Source organism: Salvia splendens, chromosome 17, assembly GCF_004379255.2.
Source record: "Salvia splendens isolate huo1 chromosome 17, SspV2, whole genome shotgun sequence".
NCBI lineage: Eukaryota > Viridiplantae > Streptophyta > Magnoliopsida > Lamiales > Lamiaceae > Salvia > Salvia splendens.
The window spans coordinates 27127870-27151957 of record NC_056048.1 but is presented as its reverse complement, the minus strand read 5'-3'; the positions used below and the strand labels follow the sequence as shown (position 1 = coordinate 27151957).

Genomic DNA, 24088 nt, shown 5'->3' with positions numbered 1-24088 from the left:
CCATTTCACTTTTACCATTTTTGGTAGTGGACCCCACATTCCACTAACTCATTCCTACTCACATTTTATTATAAAACTAATATATAAAAGTCAAGCCCACATTCCACTAACTTTTTCAATCCACTTTCCATTACATTACTTAAAACCCGTGCCCGGTCAAACCGGGACGAATTTTGGGGGACGGAGGTAGTATTTTTTTCTTCAAAAAATCACAACTGCAATTTACTGTTAAAGAAGGCAACGTGTTCACATCAATGGCGATGATCACAAAGACGTGGCCAATCCGCGGTGAGCTGACCTCCTCCTCCTCCTCCTCGCGATGGCCCCACCTCTCAATCTTCCAAAATCCAATCAATGCATCTAATCCTTTCCTCTTCAACTGATAGTCCTCACTCTCACATCACATCTCATCTCTCATTTCCAATTTTCGCAACAACCGACTTCCCAAATCCGAAATGTCGTCCAAGCAGACCTACCGCGTGTGCTTCTGCTTCCGCCGCCGCTTCCGCCTCGCCGCCTCCGAGGCGCCGCCCGACGTCAAGAAGCTGTTCGCGGAGTACTCCGAGAACGGCGTCATGGACGCCGAGCACCTGCGCCGATTCATGGAGAATGTCCAGCAGCAGAAGGACGCCACTGTGGAGGACGCGCAGGCAGTTATCGATAGCCTCAAGCACCTCAGTATTTTCCATCGCCGCGGCTTCAATCTCGAGGGTTTTTTCAAGTACTTGTTTGCTGATGACAATCAGCCTATTAACACCAAGCTTGGGGTAAATTTTCGCCTCTCTTTTTTTGTTCCGTTGATTACTGAATTTCTGTTTTTGAGGCAATTGAAGCGATCGCTGTGGTTTCGTTTTGATTCGAGCCATTATTTAGGTGTTTTACTTTCAGAAGATTTTGAGAATTTGTTATAGTTTAGCTTTGAAGTGATTCGCTGATTGCTGAATTTCTGTTTTTGAGGCAATTGAAGTGATCGCTGTGGTTTTGTTTTGATTCGAGCCATTAATGAGGTGTTTTACTTTCAGAAGATTTTGAGAATTGGTTTTAGTTTAGCTTTGTTTCGATAGAGGTAGTTTTTTAGGCGTTTCTGTGATGATAGGCTTTAAGTTATGAAGTTTGAGAAATTGACACTGTAATTTTCTGTGCCTGGAATGACGAGGCTTGTCGAAGGATTATATCGGAGAAGATGGTGCTTTTAGGCAATCGAATGAGCAATATAATTTGATAAGTTGAATGAATTTCATCCTGTCAATTTTTACACCCTTTTTTAGCTATACCTTCATGATTTTTCACTGAAAGATAGCCTGAAACAAAAAAATTATAGTGCTCTCTTACTTAAGATAGATATGGGTGAAGCAGTCAAATGGATATTTTTGTTTTTATATAAAAATGTTTGATTTATTTGCTCCTCTGCATCTTTAAGGGGCTATGATGGTCTTCGCACTGTGAATAACATACTACCATTTGAGCTCCAGTTTCCAAATTGGGACTTTAAACCATCTTTCAGTTTCTACTTTATAGTTTGATTATTAGTTGTTTTCATGATATCCTCTGTTATGAGCGTCCTTTGTGATAGCCTATTAGCCTTGCTTTTTGACAATTTTGCCATTTTTTCAGGTGCACCATGATATGACTGGTCCTCTTTCTCATTATTTTATATACACGGGCCATAATTCCTATTTGACGGGGAATCAACTAAGTAGTGATTGTAGTGATGTTCCCATCATAAATGCATTGCATAGAGGCGTCAGAGTTATTGAATTGGACATATGGCCAAATTCTGCTGGTGATAATGTCAATGTTCTTCATGGAAGGTATGCATTACTTACACATCTCGTTTAGGTTTTCCTATTATTGTATAGAACTCTGTAAATAAGCTTAATTCAAAATGTACTAATCATTTACATACATGAAAAAAACAAGCCCATTGATTGAGGATTGAGGTTTTAGTTCAAAAAATGGCTTAACTGATTGAAGTTTTATCTCGTTTGAAATGATAGAGGGCATTTACACCTTTTAACATGAATTCCATGCTGATCGCATGGTTTAGAAATCTTATGAATATTTCAGTTGAATTGCACTGTATCAACCAGTGAAACATATATACAAAAATGCTGAGAATAAATACGAAACATAAGCTTTGTTTCTGTAAAGATGGAAAGGAAAATAGGATATTGTTGTACTCTGTACTTTTGCAACTTTTTATTGAAATGTTCTAATGGTTCAGACTGCATAACTAACATAATTTGGATGTAAACAGATGCTATGTAACTGTCAGTATTATCTGCAAAGTTTTCTTCAAACTGCTGTAGCAAGTATATCCATTTCCAGTATATTATTTCTCATTTGGAAAATTGTAGAATTCCATGAAAAGGGGGATACAGATAGTTCATTTCCGTTCATTCTCTAGAGGGTTATTATATGTGCTGAAAAAGCTGTAATGTATTGTTATCTTTTTGTTATCTGAGTGATATGTATTGTTATCACCTTGTTATACACTTATACTTCCTTTTTTTTGTACTTGTTAAGGACGCTAACCACTCCTGTTGAGCTCATCAAATGTTTGAGGTCGATCAAGGAAAATGCGTTTGTTGCGTCTGAATATCCTCTTGTAATAACATTAGAAGATCATCTTACTCCAGATCTTCAGGCTAAAGTGGCTGAGGTATGTGTGTGGAGCTTTATGGGAAATTAAGTACAGTAATTTTTCTGTGTGTAATCACTTCTCCTCTTACTGAATCTAGATGATCAATGAAACTTTTGGCGACATCCTGTTTGCCCCTGGTTCAGAATGCTTGAAAGATTTCCCTTCCCCAGAATTTCTGAAGAAAAGGGTTATTATATCGACCAAACCACCAAAAGAGTACTTAAAAGCCAAGGATGTTAAAGTACAGGAGGGTGGTTTAAAAAAGGAAAAGGATGAAGAAGCATGGGGAAGTGAGCCAAACTATGCTAAAAATGACAAGGTACTTATAAACTTATCTATCTCTCAAGACTGAGTAAGGTCCGTCCTGTATATTTCTGAGTAGGCCATACCTTTTCTTGTAGGATGATGAAGATGGGGAGGACGATCAAGATGATGAAGAGGATACTCAGGAACAGCAAAATGAAGCCCCAGAATATCGGCAGTTGATTGCTATTCATGCTGGAAAGGGGAAGGGGGGAATGCAGGACTGGCTGAGGGTTGACCCTGATAAAGTGAGACGTCTTAGCTTGAGCGAGCAAGAACTTGAGAAGGCCATTGTAGATTACGGAAGAGACATTGTCAGGTGATTGCACTTAAAAATAGGGCATTATAGTGCGTGTTTTCTAGTACCCATTCTAAATTAACAAGTAATGCAGGCAAAGGCCATGGTAGGATGTATACATTGCCTTGAGCATAGTTTTCACCTCACTCTCCCTATAGACTGCTCTTTGATGTTTATAGAGTTCATATTGGCAAACAAGTGTGACCATTTAAATGTAATTATCCATTGATTTCTACAATGGTGTGTTACACATGAGATTGAAACCAATTGATAACTAAACTGGTATATATAAAGTCTGCAAGTCTTTGCATGAAAGAGCTAATAAACCACTCTCCCCCTGACGTTAACCTCTCCAATGGTGTCTCATGTATAGCCTCCTCCAAGGTATTAATTCAGAGAAAGCTAATGTGTATCTGACAGACGTAGGCATTTTCTGAACCTAATTTATCATATTTCTGTTCTTCAGGTTTACCCAAAGGAACTTGCTTAGGGTATACCCTAAGGGTATACGTTTTGATTCATCCAATTACAATCCCCTAATTGCATGGTCACATGGAGCCCAAATGGTTGCATTCAACATGCAGGTTGGTTATTGAATCACAAGAAACTCCAATTACAATCCCCTAAGTTTTTTGTTTATTGTTATTTCTTCTTTTTTTACGCAGATCAAGATGAATATACTATGTATACATTTAATAGCGTATTAATAATTTCAATACATGGGTAGTACCAATAAGTCCAACTCACAGCTGAAAGACTTAAGTGCTTATTGTTGCTATGTAGTTAGTCTTGATTTAAACAGATATCTATGAAAAATAAATTCTGGTGAACAATACAACAGCTATGGCAGCCACAAGATATCTTCAGAAGCAACCATAGAATACTCGTAAAATATTTTGGTTCTATCACTGACATATTATTACTGTCTCTCAGGGTTATGGAAGATCCCTTTGGGTGATGCATGGCATGTTCAGGGCCAATGGTGGTTGCGGATATGTTAAAAAGCCTGACATTTTGTTGAAACCTAATGCATACGGCGAGGTCTTTGATCCTAATGCATCATTACCTGTCAAAACAACTTTGAGGGTAGGCTGAAAATGCTTATAGCTTTTGACTGTACGTGTGCGCGTTGTTGGTTAGTTACTAAATTGACTGAAGCTTTATACATTTGGCACATGCATAAACAGGTGACTGTTTATATGGGTGAAGGATGGTACTATGACTTCCGTCATACGCATTTTGATACTTATTCTCCCCCAGATTTCTATGCTAGGGTAAGCAGCTACAACCATCTTTATTTTTTGCGTCTGATTTAATTACATTCGGCCTTCCATATTATTTTGTATTCTCATATGCTATTCTCGTAGTCGTTTCCTCTGTTTCTGTGTGAGATTTACTAATGATGTAGATAAAACTGAAAACAATGTTTCCGGAAAACTGGATCTTCCCCTGCAAGTTAGCAAGCCTTGTTGTATCAATTTTTTAATTGGCAGCAATAATCTGTATTGTAAGGTTGGAATTGCTGGAGTGCCTGCTGATACCATCATGAAGAAAACAAAGACGCTCGAAGATAACTGGATACCGAACTGGGATGAGGTGTTTGAGTTCCCACTAAGAGTTCCGGAACTGGCATTACTGCGAATTGAAGTCCACGAGTATGATATGTCTGAGAAGGATGATTTTGCCGGTCAGACATGCCTGCCGGTGACGGAGCTCTGCAAAGGCATCCGAGCCGTTCCACTGCACAACCGCAAGGGGGTGAAGTACAACTCTGTGAAGCTTCTTATGCGGTTCGAGTTTGTGTGATATGCAATGACTCTTTTTTCTTTGGGGTCTGGATTAGTCAACCATGCATTTGTATATATAATGAAAAGCGTGGTTTAGTTCCTTGTTGAACTCTGATTTATGTTCATTTGTCGATTCATGTACATGACTCTCGAGTGAGAGTGAGTGTGTGAGAGTGTGTGTGTGTGTGTGTGTGTGTGAGAGAGAGAGTGATGAATATCTATGTAAAATATCACACGATGCGTTTGATTTCTACTGTATCTATCGTAATGATAAACAAATTGTGTTGTCGTGACCTTCTCTTGAATTCTCGAAACTTCTTTCTAGGGTTTGGGATTGTCCCACTACATCCCGTCAACTATAACCATCTTCATTCTCCTCAATTTTGCAGCCGCCACCACCTCCACCGCCAATGGCAGGTCTAGGTGTAGCGGTTGAAAACCTATATATTAAATTTGGATCTTGGGGTTGACACCGATCCAACGATGACCTAATCTTTTGTGGTTGAGGTTTATTCTCATTCTCAGTCCGCTATTCATTGTAAACTATAGTTGCGTACTTGTTGTATCAACGTTATCTCTTGATTTTGACAACAACTTTCTTCACTATGTTGTTTCACTAGTATAAATTGTAGTACTAGTACATATTAGTGTTATTTTACTTGAGACATTATATGAATAATTAAGGAAAAAATGTTTTAAAAGGTAATGATAAGAGACATTATAAATGTAAGATATCGAATGAAATCGTCATAGGAAATAAGACCCTTTTCATAGAGAATAATTTGAAATGAACTATATGGCAAATTGTGTCCGCATCAGCTATGTTTGTTCGTATAATTGATATTCTTGTTCATAACTTACAAGTGTCAAAGAACTCCATTAAATTTTAGTGTTCGAAATTTTCTTTTATTCTTTGTCCACTATCCATTGTCACTAACGATTGTTGCATCCTTTTTACCTTCCAACGCTGACGACAATCCTCTTGTTCAACCTCCCACAAGCCTTGTCCATCAACTATGTCCATATGGTTAATAATATAGTTTGCCAAAAATAAGGCTGGCAATATCACTTGCTAATTGTGTCATAGAATAATAATGCTAATTTTACCAACATAAGTATTTTCTTATATAATCACACTAGTAAATTCAACCATATCTTTGCATGATAAATTAAATTTATTCAACATTACAAAAGTAAAATAATTCCTACAACCTAACAACTACAAGTGCAAAATTCTCAAGAGTTTTGTCAGCTCGAATCGAAGATTTTATCAGTCAAAATCCCAACCCACCGCGCAAAATGCTCTCCTCCGCCGCCCCACTGCCGCAGCACCTCTCCTCCGACTCGGACTCCGATTCATCCTCCCCCTCCCATTCCCACCAGCGCCACCCCGACCTCTCCGCCTCCATCTTCCAATCCTACCTCTCCCATTCCAGTTCCCGCACCACCACCGCTGCCGGCGACGATCTCCACCACCAAGATCTCATAAAAATCCAATCTTTCCTCACCTCCTCCCGCGCCGGCGGCCTCTCCTGCCTCATCTGCCTCGAGCGCATCAAACCCACCGACCCCACCTGGTCCTGCTCCTCCCGCTGCTTCGCCATCTTCCACCTCCTCTGCATCCAGTCATGGGCCCACCAGTCCACCACCCTCGCCGCCTCACGCGCCTCCGCACGCGCCGCCGTCGCCCCGGACGAGAGCTCCCTCGCCTGGCCCTGCCCCAAATGCCGCGTCGAGTATCTCAAGCCCCAAACCCCCAAGAATTACTATTGCTTCTGTGGGAAGGTCGAGGACCCGCCTCGTGATCCGTGGGTTTTGCCTCATTCTTGCGGCGAGATTTGTGGGAGATCGTTGAAATATGATTGTGGCCATTTCTGTCTGCTGCTTTGCCATCCCGGGCCATGCCCGGCCTGCCCGAAATTGATTAAAAATCAGTGCTTTTGTGGGAAATTGGAGGATGTGAGAAGATGTGGATTGAAGGAATTTTCTTGTAAAGGTGTGTGTGGGAAGTTATTGGAGTGTGGAGCTCATAGATGTGGTGAAGTTTGCCATGATGGATCGTGCCAGCCGTGTAGGGCGAAGGGGAGTTTTCGATGTCAATGTGGGAAGGAGGAGATGGTGAGGGAGTGCTGTGAGAGGGAGTTTAGGTGTAATGGTGAATGCAAGAAGATGTTGAGCTGTGGGAGGCATGTTTGTGAGAAGGGGTGCCACGAGGGCGGGTGTGGGGATTGCCCGTTTCAAGGGAAGAGGAGTTGCCCTTGTGGGAAGAGAGTGTATGAAGGGATGGCATGTGATGTTTCTTTGCCTCTGTGTGGGTCAACTTGCAATAAGCTGCTGAGCTGTGGCTTCCACAGGTGCCCCGAGAGATGCCATCACGGCCCCTGCGTTGAGAATTGTAGGATGATCGTGACAAAGCCGTGTAGGTGTGGGAGCTTCAAGAAACAGGTACATTTTGTATTGGATTGGATGGTTTATTTTTAATTGTGGTGTTTCTGTGTTTAGTGTCTTTGTGTATGATGTTTGTGATAAGGAGAGTGGCTCATTGGATTTAGAATAGGTCCCTTGCTATCAAGAGTTGACTTGTGAGAGGAAATGCCAAACGCTTAGGGATTGTGGTCGGCATGCTTGTAAGCGCCGCTGCTGCGATGGGGACTGCCCTCCTTGCTCAGAGGTTCTTGCCTTTTGCTATACTCTAATACATGTACTGTAAATGGAGACTATTCTTCTTACTTTTGTACATATCTTGGAGTTCAGATATGTGACCGGAAGCTCCGGTGTCGAAATCACAAGTGCCCAGCTCCATGTCATAGGTAATTCTGTTGCCATTGTTTTGTGCAATGTGTGGACCAGAGGTTCCTTGGTAGAACCTTATAGGTCTTGTTGGGTTCGTAGACATTTATCTACACATGTGGGAACATTGAACATTTACAAATGTATTTGTATAACCTAAGATCTTTTCGACCCATATGGACGTTGCTGATTGTTTTTTTGTTGTTGTTGTAGAGGTGCTTGTGCTCCTTGCCCACTGATGGTGAGGATATCATGTGCATGTGGCAACACACATTTTGAGGTTAGCATTGTTTTGTTTGAGTCTAGAAATTTGTCTTTTTATCTCTCGTATGATTGGGATAATTGGCACTAGTGTGCCCACCGCGTGTTTAATAGATGAGTCTATGTGGCTGTCCCACAAAAATATCATTTTATACTTATTCAAGGACATGTCATTCACTAAATAGTAAGGATTTTGATAAATTTGTTGATTGCTTGCTTCTGTTGTGAGCAAGAAAAACTTAAAGCTGATTATACTTCAATCACGATGCATGCTTTTCGGGGAGAATGTGGACGGAGGATTTAAGAACAAAATTTGAAAGTTATCCAATTATCTGATATGAAAATTGCATACTCCGCAAGAGTTCTGCTCAGTCTTTTAACTTGTAATCAGGTTCCTTGTGGCACTGAAACTGAACAAAAGCCTCCTAAGTGTCACAAACCATGTCCCGTAGCTCCTTTATGCAGGCATGCTGCACAATCTAAGGTATGGCTGGCCTCTCAATGTAATAATCTAATTCATGACTGATAATAGCAGACTGTTAAGTAAGCAAAAAATGCTTTATTTGATTCGACATTTAGTTTTCTTTCTAGATCTTTGCTATATAGCTCAAACTTTGACAAGAAATTGTTTCCAATGACGATTTACATATATGTATCTCCAGCCACACCGGTGCCACTATGGTGCTTGCCCCCCATGTCGGCTAACTTGTGGTGAAAAATACTCATGTGGCCATGAATGCCAATTGAGGTTTGCCTCAAATAATTCTTCTTTGGTAACTGCCTCCTCCTCAGGCCGCTCGGTCTCTAACTCAATTGTTTAATGTTATATATAGGTGCCATGGACCTGTACCACCTCCACGTCCCGAATTTACTTTAAAACCCAAAAAGAAGAAGGGAAATTATCTGAGTGAAGCTACACCTGGCTCCCCATGTCCACCTTGCCCAGAAGTTGTGTTGAGGTCGTGCTTTGGCCGTCACATAGGAGCAGAAAGGATGGTTAGTTTCTTCATCAGCAAATAGGCCTTTTCTATGGGCGTCATATTTATATTGTTCTGTCGTATAAAGATGAATATTTTACCTTTTTGTCCTCTCAGATGGTATGCTCGAATAGTCCCGAATTTCCTTGTGATAATTTGTGTGGAAACCCTCTTCCATGTGGTAACCATTACTGCACTTACGTATGTCACCCCTTGAAAGATAATTCTTCGAAAACAGGTGAGTCCTGCGAAGTCTGCAATCTCCCTTGTGATAAGGTAAATACTCATCCATTTCATTTCTTAAATCTTAAAGCTTTTGGTTACTTGTTCTTATTCAATAGTACGTTTCAAGCCTTGTTCGAATAGCTTTAAATGTATCTAAAACTCAGATTCATGAAATATTTTAATTTGGTGGCGTTGGTTGGTGAAATTCACATGGTTTCTTCTCTTTGTCCTTGATCTTCTTTCAGAATAGAGATCCGAAATGTCCTCATCCTTGCCCTATGCGATGTCATCCTGGAGAATGCCCCCCTTGCAAGACTCTGATTAAGCGTTCGTGTCACTGTGGGTCCATGGTGCATGTTTTCCAGTGTAAATATTACAACTGCCTGTCCGAGAAAGAGCAAATGGTTGTACGTTCGTGCAAAGGGCCTTGCCATAGGTAATCTCGAAAAGTCTTCATACAGTATCTTCCTAATTAGCTGACTTAATGCTATCCAAAAAACGAAAAAGAAAACTGATGATTATAACTTCAAGGAGAGGCTAGTCTTGCTAACACTATTTGGTTTTTATTTTTAATTATTTTCTATGAATTTGTGTTCAAGTTGTGTGAATAGTTTCGGCTTATGTCATACCCATCTGATCATGATATCGAAATATTTCGAACATTTCGTCTTTAGATGCTTTCGATATCACTCTTTTTAGTGTCTCCCTGAGAAGATCTAATAAGTAGTGAATATCCTTCTTTTATGTTGTATGTTATATTCTTTGAGTTATTTTATATCTTGATATCTTGAAATGTTAAATAACATATCCCCAATTTTAATATTTTTGATTGGCAGGAAGTTGCCAAATTGTACACACTTATGCCCAGAGACGTGCCATCCCGGCCCCTGCCCATCACCTGACAAGTGCTCTAAGAAGGTACCAAAAACATCTACCATGTTGGAATCCGACAACTCGAATTGAATGTTTTCATTACCACCCCATCTATTGGCCTCTGTTAACTTTCTCGATCTTTTGCAAGGTAACCGTTCGTTGTGGGTGTCAAACCTTAAAGAAGGAGTGGCTATGCAAGGATGTACAAGCGGCACATATTAGTAGTGGTTGTGATCCCAAAGAGATACCAAAGAATCAATTTGGAGTCGGACTTCTTCCTTGTGGTTCCGACTGCAAGAGCAAAGTCAAGGCCCCCGACTCAGAGTTGCATCTTCGCCAAGTGAAGCCCCAGGAGGTAATTCTTTCTACTTCATTAATCAATACGATGATTTTTTGAAAGCTCGGTACATGCTTATGTTGTTTCTCTTTTGAAGGAAAAGGAGTCGGATAAGGCTAGTAACGTATCGAAAAGGAGGAGACGGAGGCAAAGGGTACACGAAGAGGAGAATGCATCAAGGCTGCAGGTTTGGCTTCTATTCTTGGGCTAATAGGTAGATTGGTTGTAGCATTTATAGCCGATAAATTATAGGTAGTGAATATTTTTCTTCGTCGTGCAGAGAATAGTTGGTGTGGCTCGACGGATCCTTTTGGTGATTATCGTTGTAGCAGCTGTCGTCGTCTCTGCATATTTCGGGTATAAAGGTCTGTTGTGGTTGTCGGACTGGATGAACCAACTCGAAACTCGACAAACAAGAAGAAAATAAAGCAGAATAAAGTAGTAGCAGCAAATTAAAAGAGTTGATTTCTCCCAAAAGGTGAAACGACTGGTATTAACTTGGGATGTCCCAAAAATTTGGATCATATTGTTTTTCAATTTCAATTTCTGTTGGAGAACTCCAGACATTGTCTATGGACAATGAAAATACTATACTAATATATCAAAGATATTTCAAATCGATTCTCTCAAGACTCAAATGATGTGAGGATCTCAACATACACGATTAATTTGATTAGGAAAATAGAACAATATTAACACCTATAAAATTCTCTATTGAAGCATAGTCAAAACGATGCTGAAACAAATAATTCACATTCCACAAACCTATCATATAATTAAGCAACAAAGGTCCGGCCGTCGCTGCAAATAATTGATCGTATCATCGAGATATGAAATACTAGGATGATACAACGTCATGATTTTGCATCTATGAACAACGACGTTACACAGAGAACTTTACTTTTCACAATTGTATGATTCTGATCATGCTCGGGTGGTGATAAGGCTGAAGCTTCGTCAACGGCTGCTTCACTGCACCGAACGATGCTGTACAAAACTTGTTGGCTCTCGAGTTGGAGACGCTGCCTTGTGAAAAGAATATAATTATCCTAAGCATTATATTACATAAAGACATGCATGACGGCCGACAGTTTCCTTCCTATGTCCATCCCGAAGAAGGAATTCCATGTTTCTGAAACCACTCGGGCATATGGAACCTTTCGTAGAGAATAGGCCTTACATCCTTTTGTTGAGAAAGATTCTTGAGCAAAGGAAGGATGACGTCCAAAAGCTGTATAGATGAATTCACAAATTAATTCGGATGGAAAAGAAGATAACGAGGTTCGAGCAAAAACCTTTTTCAAGTGAGAACTGATTGAACTGAAAGTATAAAGTATTTGCACTTATTGCATCGTGATAAAAAGTTAAGGTGTAGTAATGGTTCGGTGCAAGTGACTTATATGTCGGGTTATAGTCGTACCTGTTCATCATGAGGTTGCCCAGGAGAGAATGGTATGCAAGGGATGCCATTCAATGGTTGCAACAAGAAACTAAATGGATTATTGTCAACAATAACAATTCGGCAGAAGTCCTTCGACAAGCAAGATAAATCCTTCACATGTTCACGATACTCCCTGTGATTTATGCAAAACATACACTAATGAATGGCTGAGTTCTGGTGGATGAATTTGAGGAAAGCACTCAAAATCAGGATACAGATATAGCATGTCATCAAACTGTACACCAAAGGGTGATCATTTCTATTTTCTTTCTTATATATTTTTTTCTCTTATTTTTCAGTTCATGGAGGTTGAGTTAGAAGATGCTAACATATATGAAAAAAAAAGACAAAACATAAGTCCAGATTGTTTATGGCAAAGAAATATTATAAATGAGAGTAGCTATTATATGAACAGCAGAACAGCATACTGAAAAATCTTACAACGCACAACCTTCCTAAACATCAAAAAACATGGTTGAAAAAATACATGATTAAAAGAAACCTAAATATTGTAAAATTAGTTATGTAAATAAACCGATGAGTAAGAGGTTGTGTCATTCTTGTATTACATTCTAAAAGTTGGGGCAGAATGGTAGCACTTCAGACAACAGAATTGGAAAAGAATTAGCACTGAAGAAAGCTTCAGAATTATTACATGGAAGTTCTTTATATTACTGATACTCTGCCAAACTTCTTCACTGAGTCGGGGTGGAGGGCAAAAGAGCATAGATAAAAAGAGAAAAACTCTAAATTTAACTTATATAGCTAAAAAGGGAAGCATACCAAGACCTACCAAAGAGTCATTGGTAACAGTAGAAAAATGCATACAACAAGCTTATCACTTAGCCCCATCAGTAGAATATTATAGTATTATTTCTTTCTAGAATCTATTACATACTTCATCATTTTAGCATTTACTTAGTCCCATCAGGTTCATGCCACAGAGTTCGGTAATGAGTGTATTGGTGGACTGTTATTAAGTGGGGTACAATATCTACCTTCATTAAGTTTTATTTATATCACCCACATTAGTACTTTAGCTTCCTTTCCCACAATGAAATGAAACAAGGTACAGGCTCACACATCTAACAACAGCGAAAATGCAAAACCAGTCACTTCAGAGATTTAATATATTCTGGCATGTACCACCAAAGTTAACAGATAACTTACGTGCTAATGGTAGAAGGCCGGTAAAGTCTACGGCTGAACAGATTTGTAGAATCTATTTTATCTACGAGAGGTCTAGCATAGCCTGTAAACACAAAATAATTTTACTCCAACCGGTAAATATCATATATATTATAAAAAGTTCCAGCTGGAGATCAAGAAAAGTATGTCATCATAATAAGGTAACAAAAAAACACCTTCAAGTCCAGCGGTAAATAGTATAAGATCAGCAAATTCACTGAGTTGTTTCAGGAATTCTTTAAGTCCAGGACGTTCAAACACTGTCACATAGTTGATCTTAGGCTTGCCTTCAAATTCCTAGGAGTTCCATTGAGAAATAAACAATGCAAATCAATACTAAATGTATTACTTTAGATAGCTTAAGTACTAGTTTAATGTCAACCAAACAAGAAACTTACTTTGTCAGAAGATATGCATTCCAATTCAAACCATTTTATACCAGCTTCTGTGGCTTGACTACGTAGCATGGCTGGCAAGCTTGACGTCTCATATGCACATACCAGAGTTTCGTCCAAATCGAGAACAACCTGCATCCAAAGCACAAATGATCATGAAAATGCTTTGAATTAAAATAAACCTTTATGTAGCAAAATAAACAGAAATATGAAGTCTTATCCCTCATAGCCTGATACAGGAACAGTTTTAAAAATTGTAAGGCAGGCAACATATGCTATGATTGTTAAAATTTCATCCAAACTTTATGTTCCTTTATTAAGTAAATAAATCATTACTATATCATTCAAGTAATGCCCCAAGTTCCATTCTTGTCTATTAAAGGAAGCAATTTCACTAGACTGGTTTAATATATACTCCTTGACCTTATTAACCTACTCTTGTTATGGGTTTTACTTCTTCCAACATCCCAAGTTTTCTTTTTATCCTATACAGCAGCACTTGCACATGATATAATTAACATCTAAACAGTTAACTTGTTCGCCTACATTTCTCATTGTTTCCACTTCTCCTAACTGTGCTCGGTCATAATTACCAGAAATGGACTTCAGCAAATAACTCAGCAACTGAAGTTCAACTTGTAGGGTATTTCACATCAGAAGCCACTACACACTGGTTCGTTCAGTTCAGATCCTTAATAACTTTTTAACTCTATGATATGCTAATGCCATCAGCACGAGTTTAGCAGACTATCGCATATCTCATGATAAGAAATGACATCGGCAGAAGTAAACTCCTAGTAAGTGCTATGACTGCCTAAAGGATTAAAACCACCTGAATGCATCCAAAATCATTTTCATCCCATTTATCAAAAGATCAAAGTTTACTCAAATAAAAATTTAGCAATAACAAAAAATTGTAGGAACAAGTATAGCGCCATAAAGTCAATCTCAACATTAGTGATAGAAAGAAACCTACCATGTAATATTATTTCATCCAATCCTTCCAATCCCTATTTTTTCAACTTTGTTACAAAATAGCACAACATATTCATAAAAAATCATTGACTTGAAACTATTTTGTCAAATCCCTCTTGTTCAGGAAAAAACAATCAATAACATAGTAACTGAATCCTAAAATTTATGTTTAATCTTTCCTTTTAATTCGCTTTCTCTTATGCGTCAAGCTTATATACATAAAATCGGCTGAACAAACTAAATCTACATCTACAACAACACACTTAGCAAGCACTTCGCAAAGTCAACCACGATTAATTAAAGCAACGAACTGCATATCCATCCATCATTAACTCACAATCAAATCAAAACACAATAAAAGTTACCGTTAGCTTCCCGAAAGGCAGAGAATCAGCCGTCCCCTCTTCGCCGCCGCGCACCGGAACCGCCCCAGGGCTCGTCACCCCCGGCGCCTCCTCATGCTCCTCCGAGTAATCCGACAGCTCAAGCACCGGCAGCGGCTTGAACTGCGGCGGCGCGTGGGGCGCGGAGGACAGCAGCGACCCCTGGCGCAGGCCTACGTACGACAGGACCTGGTTGAACGACGGCGTGCCGCGGAGGATCTGCGCGAAGATCTGGAAGAAGAACACCAGCCAGTTGAGGAGCGTGCGCCACACCTGCAGCGTCCGCGGCGCGTACACTTCAGCCGCCGCCAGCTCCGCCATCACCGATCAAAAAATCTACGGAATACTGACGAAATTAAACCGCCGGAATTCGTGAGACTGAGAGAGAGAGAGAGAGAGAGAGAGAGAGAGAGAGAGAGAGAGAGGCGACGGAGAGGCGACGGAGAGGAGTGGTCAGGATTGGAGGCGATGGCGATTGCGATCAAAATGCAGATTACATAAATTGAAATTGAAATTGAAATTGAAATTGAAATTAAAAGGTTTAGGGAGAGAGTGGAGGCACGCGGCTGGAGTGAGAGTGGGGTGAGTGATGAAACATAAAAGGAGAGATTGAGTTGTATTATTACGAAGAGAGAACATCGTTTTAGGTCCACGACCTTTGTCTCTACGAACTTTGCCGAAATATCATTTTAGGTCCATAAACTTTGAAAATATCCTTTTAGGCCCGTCAATTATAAGTTAATATCATTTGAGATATTTTAAACTTTTTTCGGACGAAAATGCCCTTAAGGCCTTCAAAGGGCAATTTGAACAATTTTTTCGCCACTCATCTTGCGTCAAACACCTAGAGTCCAACAATTTTTTTTTCCTATTGTTTAATTCAATTACCATCCAAATTGAATTTAAATATAATTAAAATTTGCTGTAAAAAATAGTAGGAGTACATTTTTTAATTATTAGATGACCAATTATATAGGGATAGTGAATTGAAACTTAGATATTTTATTTTATTTTTTTAATCTAAACTGCATTTTAAGAACTTGCTATAGGTGATTTGTGAATTATATTTAGTTTATTTGTTTTAAAATTGGATAGCTATTAATTTGAATTGTCATTCGGAGTATTATTTATATGAATTTTAGAATGAGATCAATTACCATCCAAATTAAATTTAAATATAAAAACTTGCCATTAAAAATTGTTGGACAATAGGTCTCTGGCGCAAGATGAGTGGCGAAAGAATTGTCCAAATTGTCCTTTGAAGGCCTTAAGGGCATTTTCGTCCAGAAAAATTTCAAAATACCTCAAATGATATTAACTTATAGTTGACGGACCTAAAGTGATATTTTTAAAGTTTACGAACCTAAAATGATACTTCGGTAGAGTTTGTGTACCTAAAAAGATGTTCCCTCCATTATGAATACAGTTGTGCTTAATTTTAGGGAGGGATTATTCAATTATTTAATTAATTTTTCGTTTGTTTCAAAGTTTTTTGTAATTAAGACTTTGGGATAAGAATAAATCAGTGTTCAATGTAATAATGCTGACTATTCGGATGTCATGTAAGGAAGCTCAAATTCGAAAATCATAAATATATAAAAATTGTAGTACTATAATTGTATTTAAAATTAGTTTATTAAGATTAATGAATTTAAACTGAATTAATATATTTTTATTCTCCTTTGTAATAATTTTAAAATTTTAAAATTTTGAAATAAATATGTGCAGATTTAGAAAATGAATAACTTTTTCATTGATTTTAAGATTTATTATAAATCTTTTAATCAAATCTCTTTTAATGTCATGTTATAGTAAAATAAATAGATGCGATTTAGTAATGAAATAATATAGTACTGTACTAATTAATAATAAAACTGATTCAATTCATTTAAAAATTTATAGGCTATGTATTACTGTATATTTATTTGCAATTTATGATTCTATCTTTAAGGAGAGTTTACAATCTTTTACAAAATCCTCTTATATACCCGACCATCTTTTTCGACTAGGGTACAATCGAAAATGGGTTCGGCATCGATGTTAAAATAAGATTCACGAGATGCACTTGCAGCAAGAGCTAGCGGCCATCTCGTCACAGCGGGACGAGCCACACAAAATGCCCAACTGTTAAGCGAGAATAGTCATTGTTGAGGATGCTTTTAATGATATGTTCAATATAAATTATCATAATGTTCAAGAAACTCTGGATGCTGTTCGAGTGGTGGGTCATCTAACAACGACAATCCAATGTGTTTATGTTGATGATTTTAAAATACCTTAAATTATTTTTCCAACAAAAAAGTTGATGTTTTTATGCAATCTTGATTAGATTGAACTATTGTTGAAGTGGTGGTTAAGTTATGCCTTTCCATAGCAAGGTATCCATTCTCAAATTACTATGGTAATTTGGTATCTTATTTAACTAATGCAATAGAGAATAACCATTAATTATGAATGGATGTACATGCAATCTTCATGTAGGCCATTTAATTAGACTCTTGGGACCTCATTGGCAAACGGTAGGGTCGTCAACCCTCTCGATCTTACTTGGATCCGCCATATTTTTTATTAACACGATGACAAATTACAATGAGTTTTAACTTTAGCATAACTTGAGCAAGTTTAATTTCTTTAAAATCCAATAGTATTAATTATTTCTTACTCATTTTTCCAACAACTTTAGCATACATTATTTGACATTCAAATTCAACAAACACCAGTTTTACTATTGCTTGACAATTCTAAAACTCTTAACCCCACTACTATCAGTCAAACAATATCTAAATCATTGTATTCAATTCCTTTTGTTCCATTTAAATTGAAGTATTCTTTCCAACATGGAGTATAATTTAATGTAGTGTTATTTGTGGCGAGAGAATAAAGTATATAGATTGATATTTCCATTTTTATAAATGTGTAACTACGATTGAGACACTACAAAAATTAAAATGTGCAACTTTAAGATTGTAACACAAGTCAATCTTGGTATGATACAAATCTATATCGGGTGTCATATGTAAAATTTAGTGTTTGATATGATTTTGAATCCAAACATGAGTTTCGTCTATCAGATATGGCCGAAAATTTCATTAAATTCGATTTTTAAAGCTATTATCAACCCTATTGTGCATAGCTCCCTTCATCCTTTGGGGTTGGGGTTCGCTCCGTTCTTCATCCATTGGCCTTCCGCAAAGCCTTCTAGCAAGGCTGGCGATCTTCTTTATTGTGTCTGATTATTAAGAGGAATAATAAAAGCCAAATAATGGATTGGATGTGCTATGTAAAATAGAGAGAAAGAATGCCAAAGAATAGAAAAAGAGGAAGGAAACAAAAGTAAGAAAAAAGAGGAATATTTTGCCAATCAGAAGAGACAGTTTTTCGTGCTAGTGGATACTTTTAAACTATGTAGATACTAAGGCTGGCAATTTTCGACACGACACGATAATCCGACACGAATCCGCACGAAATTATTGGGTTGGGGTCAAGTCTTATTGGATCCGTGTTCTTATCGGGTTGACCCATTAAAAACCCGATAATTTCGGGTTGGGTTCGGGTCGGATGCAGGTCGGATACGGGTAACCCATTAAGAAATAATATTATTATTTTTATTATTATTTCAAAAAATATATATTACTTTAATTTTTTAATTTCTTATAAATTAGGTTTAAATAGTATAAAACGAATTTTAATTGTGTAAATTAGGTTAAAAAATAAGGTTTAATCGTGTAATATTAGGTTTTAATCGTGTAATATCAGGTTCGGGTTGTTATCGTGTCGTGTCAACCCATATTATATCGTGTCGATAACGGGTTCGTGTCGGGTGCGGGTCGTGTTCGGATTTGAAGGTAGCAGGTCGGGTTCGTGTTCGGATTTACAATTTCCTTAACAGGTCGGGTTCAGGTTAGGCCTTATTGGGTTGGGTCATTATCAGGTTGACCCGATAACGACCCAATCCGCACGATTTGCCAGCCCTAGTAGATACCAATCTCAACATATAAATTAATATACCCACATTATTAATTTATTTTATAGTTGCCAGTAGCATAGATTTCCTCAGCATCCACACATACTCAGCCCTTCCTACTTGTCTTTATCACTCACTTAGCTTTTTATTTTCTTTTGTGCTTATCAACATTCCTTAGCTTACACCATTTTTAATGGCTTGTTTAGATTTTCACTTAAACAAAATTTAGTTAACTATTTATAAAAAATTATATACATTTCAATTTTTATGGATTTTTCTCTCTATATATATAAATATATCATTTTCAATATTTCAACATTTCATAGTACAATTTTCCTCTCTCGGGATTTTATTTAAAATTTAACCACAGATAATTTTTATATATATTAAAGAATATAATACTAATAATTACACATAATTTTTATATATTAAACTGACTATAAATCCTATGTATCATTACAGATATATTAATAAAATATTTTTAATTGTTGAGATATTGTATGAACTCCATGGATAAAAGAAAGAAATGAATATGTTACTCAAAAATTAAATGAAATTGGATTGGATAAAGATGACTGACGTGGAGAGTGTAGCTTAGAAATTTCTCATCCCAGCTAGGATTTGCATATTCTATTAATACAAAGTCAATTATAAAAACAAACCAGGTCTAAGTCTGTTTTACCCCACACAAAAGACTTGATCGAAGACTTGGTCACTAGACAGTTATATAAAAAAAATCGGGTCAACTCACGGGTTTCGGATTGAACAAACATTTACATTCCAATTATATACTATTTTCATTCATAAAAATAGTTCATCGGAGACAAGTTTTAAGATACAACTGGTAAAATATGAGATTGAATGAAAAAAAATAAGTAAAGTAGGAAAAAGAAAAAAAAATGGTACCATAAAAGAGAAATTGAATTAATTTTCATGGAAAGTTCAAAATAAAAAAAATGAGAGAATTTTTGGTGAATAGACATATTATAACAATGGGATAGAATACAAATAATAAGGCTCAAATGCAATTGAATAAAAATGTTATATACTCATATTTCTAGAGAAGACAATCAAGGATGATCTATCACCTCCTACAAAAATCTAACTCTCTCATATCTGGGAAAGCCAAGGGTGCTTCAGCGCCTCCCGAGCACTAGGCCGTCTCGCCGGATTGATTTCGAGCAAGCACTTCATAAAATCAACGAACACCGGATCATCCGGTATCTGCAGATGCTCCTCCAACGCCATCTCCTCCGGGATTATGTACTCCACCTCGTTCGTCTCCTACTCAAATTTTAACCATTTATTTTACTATGCATCGCACGGGTGCAAAACTAGTTAAACCACATACCTCGTCTATATAGTAAAGATCGTATTCTCTCGTGAAATACTTGTGCGTCTCCTGCCCATCTCGGAGCATCTCCGCATCAATCGGCCCGAGCATTGCCACCATCCGCACAAGAAGCAACACAACTTCTTCGTTCGGAAATAGCACCTGCATAATTTTTGACAAATTATCGACACAAAAATGCATAATGTCTAACTAGGCGAGCCAAAAACAAGCGTGTGTGCATTACCTCCCCGGAGTATAGCTCGGCCAGGATGCACCCGAGCGACCACAAGTCGATCTTGTGGTCGTAGGGAAGGCCTAGCATGACCTCCGGAGCCCTGTACGAACGCGATTGTACGTACAGGGACGGATTGTCTGTCTGAAAGCAACTGCTGCCAAGGTCGATAACCTTAATCTCACTCTTTCGGTAGCTCTTGATCAGAATGTTTTCGGGCTTTAGATCACAATGAACTATTCCTAAATCATGAAGATACACTAATGCCTCCAAACATTGTTGAATTATTACCTACAAATTACCATTTTCATCAAATTTATTTCATTTGAATTGAAGATAAGGTTTTCAAAAACTAGTACCTGCAGCCTATGCATTGTAAAATAGGGCTCTGCTCCCGATTCCCGGTTGTATTTTTGGAACTCGTACAAGTTTGCTCGAAGAAGCTCAGTCACAATGAAGAGATGCTCCTATCACATATATAGCGCGATACATATGTTATAAAATGTCAAATAAGCAGTTTAAAAACGATAGAATCGATCATACCTGATGATAGAAGTAGTCATAGAGGCGTAAAATATGGCGCTCGTCAGCAGGATCGTTCCTGTTCACGAACTTGAGAAGTTTGATCTCGTCTAAGCTTTGGTCGAAGAAGTCCTTGTCGTTCTTGATGATCTTCAAGCAAACATCGATCCCCGAGTGAAGATCACGAGCCTGGACGACTCTGCTGAAAGCAGCCGATCCAAGAACTTCCGTGACATGATATCGACCAGCAATGACGCTGTTCAGAACAATGGGAAACTCCTTGTTCTCTTCAAAACCCGTCCTGCGTTAAGCATAATTTTTTTTTTCAAAAGGGATTCAATAAATCGGAAACGAACTTACTCAGATATGCTTCACCAACCGGTTCTTTCTGTGCACGATCCTTAGGTCGAATATCTCATAATCATCCTCTTTCTCATAGGTCAGAAGCTCATCCGGGATTGCACGAGCCCCTTCAGCCGTTGTGTCCAATGAAGCTCCACCGATTATATCATCATCAATTCGAGACTCCTTCTTAATGTTGTAGGTGTCGTTCACGCCTACAACCCCGGCCTTTGTAGGACTCTCTTCCTTGCATACGTCCGTGTAGACCGTCTCAACGCCATCGCAATATTCGTCACACTCTTTGTTAACCTTTTCAAGCTGAAAGCTCTCACTCACTTCATCACAGTCATGATCAGGCTCACACTTGAAGTGCTCCTCGAAATCCAATCCCCATCGTTTTCTTCCCTCATAAACTACACTACGCTTCGTCTCATCCTCAACGGGCTCCTCTGCTTGCATGCTCATCACGAACTTGTCTTCGCTGGGGTCGCCATCAAAGTCCCTACCATCAAAGAGGGGCGGCATGACATAGTCCCCGTCGTCCTCCTTGTACCACAACGCATCGTTCTGCATATCGAAATCACGGGAGTCTCGAGCAGTTCCAAACTGGGACAGCCTATCCGATGAGGCTTGAGAACCCGGTCGCGTGGTGTGTATGGCATACGGATTCGTAAAATCTGGGATTCGTATACGTCGAATATCAACACAGACAAGTAGATATCCTTAGCTAACAATCAAATTAATACTACTATACTAATTTGCATCAACAAAACACAGAATAATTCGGAATAGCTCACAGATATCCAAGAAAGCAAAAAATCCACATTACACCAACACAAAATGTATGCAGTTCACTCAGAGGTGAGGGGGCTTAAGCCCCCACCAACCACAAGAAGCATTTTTTTCTCCAATAGAAATCGTCGAAAATATCGGGCTTTCTGCAACTTTAATTAGACAAATCTAGTAGCCAAATTACTCTGCTTTTAAAAAAAAACAGAAGAAGCAACAATCAAGAATAGGAAAAGAAAACAGAAAACATTCACCCAAATAAATGCAAAATACAAATAATGACATTTCTTATAACTAATACATGAGGGGGCTCAAGCCCCCACCAATAAAAGAAGCATTCTTACAAAACAAACTCTTATAAAATCGCCAAAATATCCCCTTTTTTCTTCAAATTCCCTTGCAGAAAGCCTCGTCACACCGAATCATAGGAAAATGTCTTCTAAAAAAACATGATCTTGAAATTCAAAAAATACATTCAAATTCAAAAATTCAATAAATGCCCACCAAGAAAGATACAAACTTTACACTAAGTTCAAACTTTCAAACTGAAACAAGATGAAAAAAGCAGCATTCGAATTAAATCAATCGAACATTTCAAAAAAAAAGGAAAACTTTACTACCGGAAGAGCCGAAGCTGACGAATTCATCATCATCGGAGGAGGCCTCTGGACTTCCGGCGCCGCCGTGAGTGGATTTCTGGTCGGTGATGTCTTGAAAGAGGGCGGATTCGGAGGCGGAGAGGCCATTTCTCCTGAGGAATTGAAGCACGGCGTCGAGGTGCATCTCCGCCATGAGAAGGGAGGGAGAGATTGAATTCAAGAGAGATGGATTAATTGGTGTGAGTGATAAAGAGAGAGAGAGAGCGGTGAGTTCATGGGAATGGAGTGGGTCAAAAGTAGGACATTGATCATCAGCACTTGGCCTTTGCATGTCCGTGTCTCTCTTCTCTCTCTGTCTAAATATATATATATACAGTTGAGAGAGAGGGAGAGAGGTGTTTGTTTGTTTGTTTCTTTTTCTGTTTCTGCTGTAAATTACTTCCGCCGTACTCGATAATTTGTCTCATTTTCCATTTCGGTTCGTCCCATATAATTTGTCCCGTTTCGCTTTTACCATTTTTGGCAGGGGCTCCATATTCCTACTCATATTTTACTCTAAAACTAATATATAAAAGTAGGACCCACATTTCAATAACTTTTTCAACTCACTTTTTATTATATTTCTTAAAACTCGTACCTGGACAAAGTGAGACGAATTATCCGGGACGGAGGGAGTAGAAGCCAACGGGAAAGATATCTTCTTGCAAACTTTGATAGCTATGGAAGATTTGTATGAATCTAGGTAGGTTGCTCTTTTTTTCTTTAACTTTACAAACTTTTACTTTCATTTTATTTGTTTCTATTTTGGCAATTATAGAAAAAGGTGAATTTTGTTAAAACTGGGTGTATCTCGTATTTTTTAAAATTAATTGAAAAAATTGGAGATGAAAAATCATATGCGGACGTTATCTAACGTGGCTGGTGATCAGAAATTGTATGCGGACGATACCGTTAATGACTTGATCGATGTCGACTATTCATATATACGAGAAAACTACATTGTTCGGTTCAAAAACACCAACGTAAGTAGTAGTATTACGTATAGATGATTAGATTGTTTCGTTACGTGATGATTGTGAATAAATCCGTTTTATATTTTTTATTGATTTATAAAATTATACGGTTGAACCAGAATTTGATTGAATTTTTTAATTTTTCTGCTAATTTATTGTATCAAGGATCAATGAATGCATCTATCTTATTGAATAAATACACCATCTGAGTTCGTGAAGTGGGCCAAGATTTTTTAATTTACTACGGTAAATTTGATAACGAATTCAATAATTTTATTGGATCAATACAAGATAATAAGATTCTAACAATAAGAAATATTTTATTTTAGCCATACCCTGCTTATAAATTCGATTTCTTAAAATTATAGTTTCCCATGTAAACAACAATAGGAGAAAGAAAAAAAAACATTATTGAGT

General features: G+C 38.0%; 4 protein-coding genes across 4 annotated transcripts; 2 read left to right on the top strand and 2 right to left on the bottom strand.

The window, feature by feature from the left end:
• Positions 1 to 247: 247 nt before the first annotated feature.
• LOC121775109 (phosphoinositide phospholipase C 2-like) lies at positions 248 to 5325 on the top strand. The gene is made up of 9 exons (XM_042172082.1): positions 248 to 767; positions 1615 to 1811; positions 2527 to 2662; positions 2742 to 2963; positions 3046 to 3266; positions 3712 to 3829; positions 4179 to 4331; positions 4433 to 4519; positions 4758 to 5325. The coding sequence occupies exons 1-9, from the start codon at positions 456 to 458 to the stop codon at positions 5049 to 5051; spliced, it is 1740 nt and encodes a 579-aa protein (XP_042028016.1). The 5' UTR covers positions 248 to 455; the 3' UTR covers positions 5052 to 5325.
• A 903-nt stretch (positions 5326 to 6228) lies between these two features.
• Positions 6229 to 11125, top strand: LOC121774715 (NF-X1-type zinc finger protein NFXL2-like). The gene is made up of 13 exons (XM_042171584.1): positions 6229 to 7477; positions 7590 to 7703; positions 7787 to 7842; positions 8036 to 8102; positions 8475 to 8567; positions 8746 to 8831; positions 8917 to 9079; positions 9178 to 9336; positions 9531 to 9721; positions 10122 to 10203; positions 10307 to 10513; positions 10593 to 10682; positions 10776 to 11125. The coding sequence occupies exons 1-13, from the start codon at positions 6332 to 6334 to the stop codon at positions 10920 to 10922; spliced, it is 2601 nt and encodes an 866-aa protein (XP_042027518.1). The 5' UTR covers positions 6229 to 6331; the 3' UTR covers positions 10923 to 11125.
• Positions 11126 to 11187: 62 nt separating this feature from the next.
• On the bottom strand, positions 11188 to 15436 carry LOC121774716 (CTD nuclear envelope phosphatase 1 homolog). Its single transcript, XM_042171586.1, has 6 exons — positions 14860 to 15436; positions 13523 to 13651; positions 13301 to 13421; positions 13107 to 13188; positions 11916 to 12069; positions 11188 to 11726 (listed from the first exon to the last, which is right to left on the bottom strand). Exons 1-6 carry the CDS (start codon positions 15196 to 15198, stop codon positions 11595 to 11597), a joined length of 957 nt encoding a protein of 318 aa, XP_042027520.1. The 5' UTR covers positions 15199 to 15436; the 3' UTR covers positions 11188 to 11594.
• A 4370-nt stretch (positions 15437 to 19806) lies between these two features.
• LOC121773219 (dual specificity tyrosine-phosphorylation-regulated kinase 2-like) lies at positions 19807 to 22994 on the bottom strand. Its single transcript, XM_042170031.1, has 7 exons — positions 22680 to 22994; positions 21308 to 21947; positions 20950 to 21229; positions 20766 to 20873; positions 20419 to 20697; positions 20193 to 20336; positions 19807 to 20125 (listed from the first exon to the last, which is right to left on the bottom strand). The coding sequence occupies exons 1-7, from the start codon at positions 22987 to 22989 to the stop codon at positions 19952 to 19954; spliced, it is 1935 nt and encodes a 644-aa protein (XP_042025965.1). The 5' UTR covers positions 22990 to 22994; the 3' UTR covers positions 19807 to 19951.
• Positions 22995 to 24088: the final 1094 nt, after the last annotated feature.

Bases quoted from the DNA above. Each gene is read 5' to 3' on its own strand.
- LOC121773219 (XM_042170031.1), bottom strand. From the start codon at position 22,989: ATGCAAAGGCCAAGTGCTGATGATCAATGTCCTACTTTTGACCCACTC. The intron at 21,230-21,307 runs GTTGGTGAAGCA...TGCTTAACGCAG, and splicing joins ATCGTGCACAGAAAGAACCG to GACGGGTTTTGAAGAGAACA. The intron at 20,337-20,418 runs GTAATGCACACA...AAAATTATGCAG, and splicing joins CCGAGCTATACTCCGGGGAG to GTGCTATTTCCGAACGAAGA.
- LOC121774716 (XM_042171586.1), bottom strand. From the start codon at position 15,198: ATGGCGGAGCTGGCGGCGGCTGAAGTGTACGCGCCGCGGACGCTGCAG. The intron at 13,189-13,300 runs GTGTTTTTTTGT...TTGTGTTTACAG, and splicing joins ATTTACCGCTGGACTTGAAG to GCTATGCTAGACCTCTCGTA. The intron at 11,727-11,915 runs GTACGACTATAA...TCATCTATACAG, and splicing joins GGCAACCTCATGATGAACAG to CTTTTGGACGTCATCCTTCC.
- LOC121775109 (XM_042172082.1), top strand. From the start codon at position 456: ATGTCGTCCAAGCAGACCTACCGCGTGTGCTTCTGCTTCCGCCGCCGC. The intron at 768-1,614 runs GTAAATTTTCGC...CCATTTTTTCAG, and splicing joins CTATTAACACCAAGCTTGGG to GTGCACCATGATATGACTGG. The intron at 2,663-2,741 runs GTATGTGTGTGG...TACTGAATCTAG, and splicing joins TTCAGGCTAAAGTGGCTGAG to ATGATCAATGAAACTTTTGG.
- LOC121774715 (XM_042171584.1), top strand. From the start codon at position 6,332: ATGCTCTCCTCCGCCGCCCCACTGCCGCAGCACCTCTCCTCCGACTCG. The intron at 8,103-8,474 runs GTTAGCATTGTT...ACTTGTAATCAG, and splicing joins GTGGCAACACACATTTTGAG to GTTCCTTGTGGCACTGAAAC. The intron at 10,683-10,775 runs GTTTGGCTTCTA...TTCGTCGTGCAG, and splicing joins AGAATGCATCAAGGCTGCAG to AGAATAGTTGGTGTGGCTCG.